This window comes from Penaeus monodon, unplaced genomic scaffold (assembly GCF_015228065.2).
Source record: "Penaeus monodon isolate SGIC_2016 unplaced genomic scaffold, NSTDA_Pmon_1 PmonScaffold_7550, whole genome shotgun sequence".
NCBI classification, from domain to species: domain Eukaryota; kingdom Metazoa; phylum Arthropoda; class Malacostraca; order Decapoda; family Penaeidae; genus Penaeus; species Penaeus monodon.
The window spans coordinates 5140-15510 of record NW_023662717.1 but is presented as its reverse complement, the minus strand read 5'-3'; the positions used below and the strand labels follow the sequence as shown (position 1 = coordinate 15510).

The 10371-nt window shown below is 32.7% G+C and overlaps 2 protein-coding genes across 2 annotated transcripts; one reads left to right on the top strand and one right to left on the bottom strand.

The window, feature by feature from the left end:
- The first annotated feature begins 260 nt into the window (after window positions 1-260).
- On the top strand, window positions 261-7633 carry LOC119571702 (electron transfer flavoprotein beta subunit lysine methyltransferase-like). The gene is made up of 4 exons (XM_037918887.1): window positions 261-281; window positions 6249-6406; window positions 7110-7285; window positions 7398-7633. Exons 2-4 carry the CDS (start codon window positions 6251-6253, stop codon window positions 7570-7572), a joined length of 507 nt encoding a protein of 168 aa, XP_037774815.1. The 5' UTR covers window positions 261-281; window positions 6249-6250; the 3' UTR covers window positions 7573-7633.
- Window positions 7634-9504: 1871 nt separating this feature from the next.
- Window positions 9505-10010, bottom strand: LOC119571703 (electron transfer flavoprotein beta subunit lysine methyltransferase homolog). Its single transcript, XM_037918888.1, has 3 exons — window positions 9987-10010; window positions 9723-9920; window positions 9505-9630 (listed from the first exon to the last, which is right to left on the bottom strand). Exons 1-3 carry the CDS (start codon window positions 10008-10010, stop codon window positions 9505-9507), a joined length of 348 nt encoding a protein of 115 aa, XP_037774816.1.
- Window positions 10011-10371: the final 361 nt, after the last annotated feature.

The window sequence follows — 10371 nt, the reverse complement described above, 5'->3', positions numbered from 1 at the left end:
GACGGCCGCTTTTTTGTGGACGACGAATTCGGCTGCAAACCTCCAGAGTGTGAACAGTCAACACGAGTTCTTCCCAAATTTTTAGTGAAGTGAAAGCTAGAACTTGACTTTTGAACTAAATCCAGGCGATGTGCCAGATAAAAAACAATGTAAAGAATTGCTGTAATCAGAAAAAAACAGCAGAGCTAGAGCGAAGACTACCCATACTCCAAAACAATTTCGTAAGAAGAACCCGGCAGCCAAACCAGGGAACCCCAATTCCCCCACATCAGAAACGCAAGGTACCTCACAAAAATGTAGTATTAATTCACTCATAAAACAAATCAATCACTTCAAACTTCAACAATCCAAAAAATAACAGATGCCCCAGAATAAATTCATAACCAAAAAATGACCATGACCATAGAAAGCTCCTTAAGAATCTTAGGAGATGGCAAAGTCATTATATAATTTTTTGAAGGACTGATATAAGAAAAAGGACCTTTTGAATGAAATAAATCGTCTTGGTAAAGGGAAGTCCAGTGTATACAACCGGCCTCTGGTAGAAACCAAGGGTGCTCCTTTAGCACCATTTCCCCAGTGGAAACTGAAATTAACATCCAAGAGATCCAAGAAAAGAGGGAAAACCAGATACCTAAATAATAGAAATAAACATAATAAATAAACTAAATCAACAGAAGAAAATAAATGGCTACCCACTAAAGCTCTAAAAATTATATTCCAAGGTCCACTATCCACCCAAGTAGCCATAGGCCATACTGCATCCCATTTTCCAGTAACATTTTCTACCCCAAAATGCTACAGATCCCTTATGTATGGACATGGGATCATTTTTTGCAAAAAAACCTAGATGTAGTAATTGTAATCAGCGGGGGTCAAATCCTTTCTTATTGTTTTTTCTGTAATGGGAACCCCCTGGCATATGCCCAAAACATGTTAGACTCATATAAAAGCTCAAGAAAAAAACAAAAACAATACAACACCAAACAATCAAGAAGTAAAGAAATTTCTACATCAGTTTAAGAAAAAAAAACTATATAACAACAGCAGAAATCAACAACCCAAACACTGAAAACTACCAAACCTAGAGGACAATACAAACAACAAAAAAACCCAAACATAACACAAACATTTGCTCAAACTTTAACCCAAACCCCACAACATAACACCAGTATAGAAAACCCACAAAACAGAAAAACACTGTAAACAAGAAAGAAGCAAATACACCAAACCCATCAGTGAATAAAAACCTTGGAAAAAACAAAAAAACAAACACACACACATGAACAAAGCATGAAAAACAAGGTACACTTGAATTCCCCAATAACAAGGACACTCCCAGCCCCACTAAATAAACCCCAAACATCAGAAAAAAAAAAAAACAGATAAAATAAATCCATCTTGGATAAAAAATTGTAAAAGTATAATTGAACTAATATCAAATATACCTTAAACTTAAAATCAGAGAAGTCTGTAATCAAAAAAAACTGCAGAGATACTAACAGAAGAAACCCAAAACATAAAAGAAATTTTGGAAATACATGAATGGATAAATTTAAATTTCTCTGGAATGCCAGGTCCATTTTAAACAAACAGATAGAAAGAAGATCCAAAAGTATTCACAGTACACAGAGTTATAGAAACCTGTAAAGAATTACAATTTAAAATAAAAAACAAAAACATTATCAAACAATACCTATGCCACCAGGGTTTTGGGTTTATTTAAAATTATAGAAACTATTTTCATATAAGACCTGGCAAAAATTGTACGTGAACAAATCATTAAGGCTCAATTTTTGAAGATGGAAAACACAAGATATCTGAATTATAAATAATATACACTGATGGATCAAAATTAAACAAGAATTCCACTTATGCAGTTGTATATATTCAAGACAAAAACATAACAACCATATGAAACAGAAATAATAGAAGCAGAACTTTTTGCAATAAAAGAAGGAATTACCTATATCCAAAACAGATTAGCAACATCAGTAATATTTTCAGATTCAAAATCAGCTTTACAACTAATATCAAACTTAAAACAAAAAAACTATAAGCATTATATTTGAAATACAGGCAATGATATACACACAAACCAAAATCAGATACTTACAACACAGTGGATACCATCACACAAAAAACATAAGAGGATATGAAATAGCTGATCAAGCAGCAAAAAAAAGCACATAACATCAGTAATCCCTTAATCATACATGAGGACACACACACACACACACACACACAAAAAGATAAATAAATAAGAATTAAAAAAAAAAAGCAAACCCCCCAATCCCTTGCCCGTTGTTGTCGTGGGGGGGCTTAGGAGGCGGAGACTGGGACCCAATGATGGGGAATTTCCCAAACCCTTTGGGACTCAGCCCTCGACTCAACTAATTTTGCAGGGTCTTTTTTTTCCTTCCCACTTTCATTCTGTCCCTTCCCCAAAAACCCTTCTGCTATCCACCTCCTAAGGTGTGAGAGCCGTGCTGAAAGGATGAAAGGCTGACTTTGTGCCAGTCCTGAACGCCTGAGGGAGCCATGGGCCACGGTATTCCCTGATTTTTCTAGCCCTTACCCTCAAGGGGACCCTGAGGGGTGGACTGTTTTTATCCCCAACATAATCCAGGCTTCCCATGGCCAGCAATGAAAACTTACCTCCACTATTAGGGGCAATGAGGCTTGCCCCTTTATCAAATAGCCCCAACGATGTAAACCCACCCGATTCCCTGACCCCAGGCTCTCCTTTGACCACGGCTCCGAACACTGCAACAACTACCCCCTCATCAATGCCTACTAGTACAGTAGCCAACAACCAATCCTTAAGAAACTTTTCCACTCTCCAGCACGCTCAACTTCATCACCTCTACCCACAAACCTCCAACATCAACCACCCCATCCTCCCTTATTAATACTTACAGCCTTATTGCCCACTCCCCCATAACACTTTCCTCCCTCAACACTATCCATCGTCACGCACCCGCCCTTCGACTACCCCCACACTACAACAATATTGAATACCCCCTTCAGCACAGCCAAATGGGACCGATTTTCGTGATCCCTCCCACAGCTCCCTACTTGACAACACCCTTCTCTTCCAACAATGTCTCCAAAAACAAGTAGGCAAAGTCTCTTTCCGTAGCCGACCCGACCGCTCCCGTCTTGTCACAGTAAAAATCCGAAAACCAAGCTATAGCATTAACAAAACTAACAGACATATATGGTAACCCCCTCCTTGCAGAACCCCCTCCAACCCCAATACTTGCCACCCGGAAACAGTTTCAATCTCCCCCGCAAATTGCCCAATCTATGACAAAAAATTTGGTCAGATTGTGGAGAAGACTACTTGCTGTCTCACAGACTATGATGCAACGTCAGTACAATGCTACTCCATTCCCCCAGAGGTAATCGAAAGAAACCCACTAACATAGCCAAAATTACCTTCCGTAGACATGACCTTCCCCTTTTAAAGTCTATATAGGAGGAGAATCCCTCCCTGTTCGTCCATACCAACCTCCTCCACGTCAGTGCCAAATTGTTGGGTCTAGGACACCCCGCCAAACATTTGCCGTTCCACAGCCAGATGCCCCATGTGCCCAACCTGGCCATACCCGATCTAACTGGCCCGCACAATCACGCACATGTGCCAACTGTGGCGGCCCCCATAATGTATTTTATAGGGGCTGTCCCACCTACAAATTTGAGTCTGAGGTGAGCAACTCTTAGATTCAAACTTGGACTCATACTACGTGAATCCAAACAAGAAGCACGTCGACGTGGTTTCTCTCTTACTCCTTACTCCAGTAATACTGCTCATTCTACCAATTTTCCTAAACCACCCCCCCTACATCTAAACCCCCCTCTTCTACCTCCTACCCTTCCCAGTCAAACTCTTTTGCCATCCTAAATCCAGACACTCCAATCTCTACTACAGATATCTCAATCACCACCACAACCCCAACACCTTTCCCCCCCCCCCTCCTCGCATAACCCCTAACAGACAGAAAACGTTCCACCCCCTTTCCCTACCACACAATCACTCCACCTTCCTTTACTCCTTTGCTTTAGACACCAGTCCTCTCTTCCCCCCCTCACAAGAAATCCTATATCCCCCAAAACTCCCAAACCAACTAGAAGAAGAAACCATTGAAAATATTCAAGATTACCTAATGAAACTGACACTCAACTCCAAATCTTACAACTCCTGCTCCTTCCACACTCCAAGTAAACTGCTGATATCCATCCTCTCCTAACGATAATCCCCCTACACCCTATCCTCTACCCCCTCCCAACACAGCCCATCCCCCCCCACCCCCACCCCGCCCACATTATCCCTCCCCCCATCCCCTCTCTCCCTTCCACTCCCTCCCGGGTTTCACACGTGAATCCCTTATGTCACAAGTATCCCCTTCCTCATCTCCTAATACCCCTCCTAGTAGAACACCAATTCCCACACCTCTCCCATCTCAGACCTCTCAGTCCTTTTCCCACCCCCTAACTGCTTCCCCTCAAAAAACAGTAAAGTATAACATCCTTCATTGGAATATTCGCGGTTTCCGCTCCCACAGACCTGACCTTCGTCATATCCTTTCCTCTTATAGTCCATCTATTGTATGCCTTCAAGAGACCTTTCTAACACATCCTCCAATACCCCAATTATCATATCCCCACATTCCCTTATGTCTCATCCATACTTATCAATCAGAAAACACCTTATGTCACACCTCCCTTTTAAAACCCAAAGTCCCATGCACAGTTGTAATGTTCCCCTTCAATCCACACACCCTATTATCGTGCCCACGTTTTGAAACAACCCGTACCTCTGCTTTCCCCATCTATCCTCCCTTCACCGACCTCCCAACCTATCAGACATCGTTTTAGAATCCCACACTTTCTGCTTCAACAACCCATTCTCTTTCCCCAAACATATACATATCCTTCATCTAATCTAACCCTTACCACACCCGACCTAACCCTTTCACTCACCAATTCCTTTGCCAGCTTAGACAACTAATCACTAACTCAACCACCTTCCCAAACATTAACTATAGTGCTACATGACCTTAGATGTCTAGCACATTTCTCTTTCTTTTAACCATTAACCATTAAAAAAAGCAAAGAAAATGGGAAAAAAACACTTAAACACAATCCTAAACACAAAAGCTAAACCTCTGAAAAATACAGAACCTCAACCATGGATAAGTTAAAAATACAGAAAACTAAAGGTTTGCATAACCAGAATTAAAACAGCACATACAAGACTGACCCAATCCTACACAAAGTATAAATAATAAACAACTCATTATGTAGTGGTGTCACTACCAAGAAGAAAACATAAGAGCACATAATATACAATGTTCAAGGTTCCATTCTCGCAAAAATTTTATTTTGAAAAAAATCAAAATAACCCTATATAGAATTTCTATTCACAGGTGCTTTATCTCTCACCAATAAAGAAGTATTTCATTTTAAGACACACCAAAATTCTTGATTCTTGAAAAAAAAAACAAAACTAATAGAGATAATATAAGAAAAAAAGAAAGAAAATAGATCCAGGTATATGACTATACAAGAATAAAACCCCATAAAGAAGAAAGAAGAAGACGGTGACTGTATTAAAGGTTAGTGTTTCCAGTAGAAGAAGAAGCAAATAGATTTACCATCTTTCATATGCTGTTTATAGAGCCATTTTCTGTTCAGGCTCACAGGTTCATGAATACTTAAGATTAGTTAAAGAAGTTCTAACTTTGTTACACTGTATCTAACAGGGTCAAATATGCCTCGCAAAACATTTTAATGATAGTATTTGGAAAATTTTCCATCTGTGACAATCGGGATTACAGCTAAAAAAAGTATGGAGCCTTTTCATCATTATATTGCTTTATTCTCTCCAAATCCAATTGAGACTAAGGGTCTGTGAATGATGGTCACCAAATAGAAGTCCAATTTTGGCAGATTATCATCCAAGTTCTATGTCCTTCAAGCTTTCTGCCCCTTTTAAAAAAGCCAACACCTTCCCTAGTTGGTGGTGAATAGTCCGAGAAATATGCTAGCTCTATTTTGCTGGAATATGAATGTTTAAGGATTGTTGATTATATCATTAGGCACAAGGCTAGTGTAGGATGCATGGATTCATCTGAATATTCATTACGTATTCATTTTCAAATATTCTTATTATGAGACTACATACTTTTCCCAGTTTTAATTTTAGTAAGATATTTTGACTATATATATATTTTTTTTTTCAGATATGAAAATGAACTGTTTAATATCAAAGTGCTTGCTGAGGCCCCAGACTTATTCCAGACTGATAGCAAACAGAAATGTAACAAATCAGCCTGTCAGTAAAGTACATCCTCTAAGCAAGAATCCCCTTAGAACCATACACAGTGAGACAATATCTAAGGTAAATGTATATATTTTTACAGTGTAACATCTATCAACTGCTAAGTTACAACTATTCTAAGAAATTTGTAGATTTGTTGTATAAATTATATATTTCTTTGTAAATTTGCATTTAAATTATTACTAACAGAGAATTTATACAGAGTATTACAGCCACTGCCCATAAGGTAATTACTAAAAGGAATTAGTGTCCCAGTATATGTAGACAGTTGCATAGGAATTTGCTTGCAAGGTGCCATAACACAGAAAACTTGCACTAAAACCATATAAATTTGGATTCTTTTGTAATATGTTAAAATAATAGTAATTTTCATCATAAAAATGCACAAGAGAACAATTATCTTGCCTCTCATGTGCTTTACTTACATAGACTAGATTCTTCATAATCTCACTGTCACTTTATAAAAATAATTATTTTGAATCATGATATACAGATGGTAGTAATACTACTTATACTTTTTTGAAACTGGCTTATTATTCATACATTCTTAAATAACATGGATATAATTCTTGAATAATTATGTTAATACACAAATTGACATGTAAATGAGGAGGAAGGAAGAGGGGACTAGAATATAGAGAAGGAGAGAGAAGAAAGAGTATGAGACATATAGAATATGTTAGAGAGAGGAGAGCACAAGGTAAAGCATAGATAATTGACAACTTGTTTTTTTGCTCAACATAAAACAGTTGATATATTCCAGGCATATGCAGACAAGATTATCCAAGAAACAGAGCTAAGCAGAGACCACCTCACACCTGAACTGAACCTTCACCTTATCACTCAGTCATGTCGACTCTGGAAGGCACAACCTGAAGACTCACCTTTTCCTGAACCTTTCTGGGCTTTTTATTGGCCAGGAGGTCAGGCGGTAGCAAGGTTAAGAATATTTATTTACCAAGTACTGAAAAAAGGGTAGCAAGGATTGACATTTCAGAAAGAGACTGATGTTTATATCATGGATGGCTGATCTTCTTTTTATATCCAACAGGTATGTCTTAGACAGCCCATATTTAGTAAAGGGCAAGAGAGTTCTTGACTTTGGCTGTGGTTGTGGAGCAAGTGGGTTAGCTGCTCTCAAGTCCAAGGCTAAGATGGTGATGTTTAACGACATTGATGAAGGTACGGCTAAACACGAATTGTGTGGGTTATCCCTTCCACCCTGAAAAAAAAAAAAAAAAAAAAAAAAAAAAAAAAAAAAAAAAAAAAAAAAATGATAAAAAAGAATATTTAAATTTAGAATAATAGAAAATAAAAAGGGATTGTATTAAGACAATTCTATTAATTAAATAAATAGATATTATATTAGGATTAAGTTTTAAAAACATTATAAAAGAATTAAATATTATTAGCATATTTGTAAACAAAATCTCATATTATTTTTAGTATATTTTAATTAAATATAATAATAGATTAAAGTATATTGAAAAAGTAAAAATTTAATTTTAAAATAGATTATGTATTATTGATAGAAGATATATATATATATAATAGGATATTATAAAAATTTTATAAATATAAATTGATTATATATGTTTAAATATGATATAATATAAATATAAGAAATATAATATATATAAATATATTATATATCAATTGAATAGAATATATAAATATATATATAAAATAATAAATATATAAAATAAATTTTAGATATATATAGATATATATATAATGATATATATATATATATATTATATATATAATAGATATATATATAATATATATATATATATAATATATATAATATATAAAATATATATATATAATATATATTATATATATATAAATATATATATATATATTATATATATAATAATGTATATATATTTTTAATATATTATATTATATATATATATATAAAATTATATATATTATATATATATATATTAATATAATATTGTTTTTTTATATATTTTTATATTATAATATTTTATAATTTATAATATAATACTATATATATATATATCTTTTATTTTAAAATATATAATATATATATATATATATATATATTATATTATTATTTTTTGTTTGTGTTTTGTTTTATATATTATATAAAATATAAAATATATATATATATATATTTTTTTTTTTTTTAATATATATATATAAAAATAAATATATATATACCAAAAAAAAAAAAAAAAACAGATAATTTTATATAAAATATATATATATATATATATATATAAAAATAATATATATAATTTTATATAATATATTATATAATATAATATATATATATATATATAGATATAATATATAATAAATATATATATATATATATAATATAATAACATATATATATATATTATAATTAATACATAATATATATAATATATACATTAAAATATATATATAAATATATATATATATAAAAATTATTTTATTAAAATTATATATATATATATATATATATATATATATATATATATATTATATATATATAATATATATTTTATAATTATATATATATAATATAGATATATTTTATATATATAATATAAGATATATTAGATATTTTATATATATAATATATATAATATATTTTTAAAATATATTTTTATATATATAATGTGTATAAATATAAAATATATATATATATATATATATATAATAATATATATATTTATTTTTAATTATTTATAAAAATATTTTATATATATATATAATATATATATTTATATTTAAATTATATTTAATATATATTATATATATTATATATATATTTTATATATATATATATATTTATACACATAAATACATGGAAAAGACTATTTAGCACCTATCATACATTATTTCAACCTGATGCATCAATAAGTCATGTCTACTTCTAATTTTTGGGAAATTTTAAAATTTCCCTTTAAAAAACAAGATATGCCCAAGTAGCACGAATGCAAATACATAGGAATCCTAATTCCTATTCTTAATTATAGGTTTGTCTTAACATCCTTTTTATTTATTTCTTATTATTCTCAGAATCAAATATTCTCTTTTACAGTTTTTTTTTTTTTTTTTTTTTTTTTTTTTTTTTTTTTTTTTTTTTTTTTTTTCAGGGTGGAAGGGATAACCCACACAATTCGTGTTTAGCCGTACCTTCACTCAATGTCGTTAAACATCACCATCTTAGCCTTGGACTGAGAGCAGCTAACCCACTTGCTCCACAACCACAGCCAAGTCAAGAACTCTCTTGCCCTTACTAAATATGGGCTGTCTAAGACATACTGTTGGATATAAAAAGAAGATCAGCCCATCCCATGATATAAACATCAGTCTCTTTCTGAAATGTCAATCCTTGCTACCCTTTTTTCAGTACTTGGTAAATAAATATTCTTAACCTTGCTACCGCCTGACCTCCTGGCCAATAAAAAGCCCAGAAAGGTTCAGGAAAAGGTGAGTCTTCAGGTTGTGCCTTCCAGAGTCGACATGACTGAGTGATAAGGTGAAGGTTCAGTTCAGGTGTGAGGTGGTCTCTGCTTAGCTCTGTTTCTTGGATAATCTTGTCTGCATATGCCTGGAATATATCAACTGTTTTATGTTGAGCAAAAAAAACAAAGTTTGTCAATTATCTATGCTTTACCTTGTGCTCTCCTCTCTCTAACATATTCTATATGTCTCATACTCTTTCTTCTCTCTCCTTCTCTATATTCTAGTCCCCTCTTCCTTCCTCCTCATTTACATGTCAATTTGTGTATTAACATAATTATTCAAGAATTATATCCATGTTATTTAAGAATGTATGAATAATAAGCCAGTTTCAAAATAAAGTATAAGTAGTATTACTACCATCTGTATATCATGATTCAAAATAATTATTTTTATAAAGTGACAGTGAGATTATGAAGAATCTAGTCTATGTAAGTAAAGCACATGAGAGGCAAGATATTGTTCTCTTGTGCATTTTTATGATGAAAATTACTATTATTTTTAACAATATTACAAAAGAATCCAAATTTATATGGTTT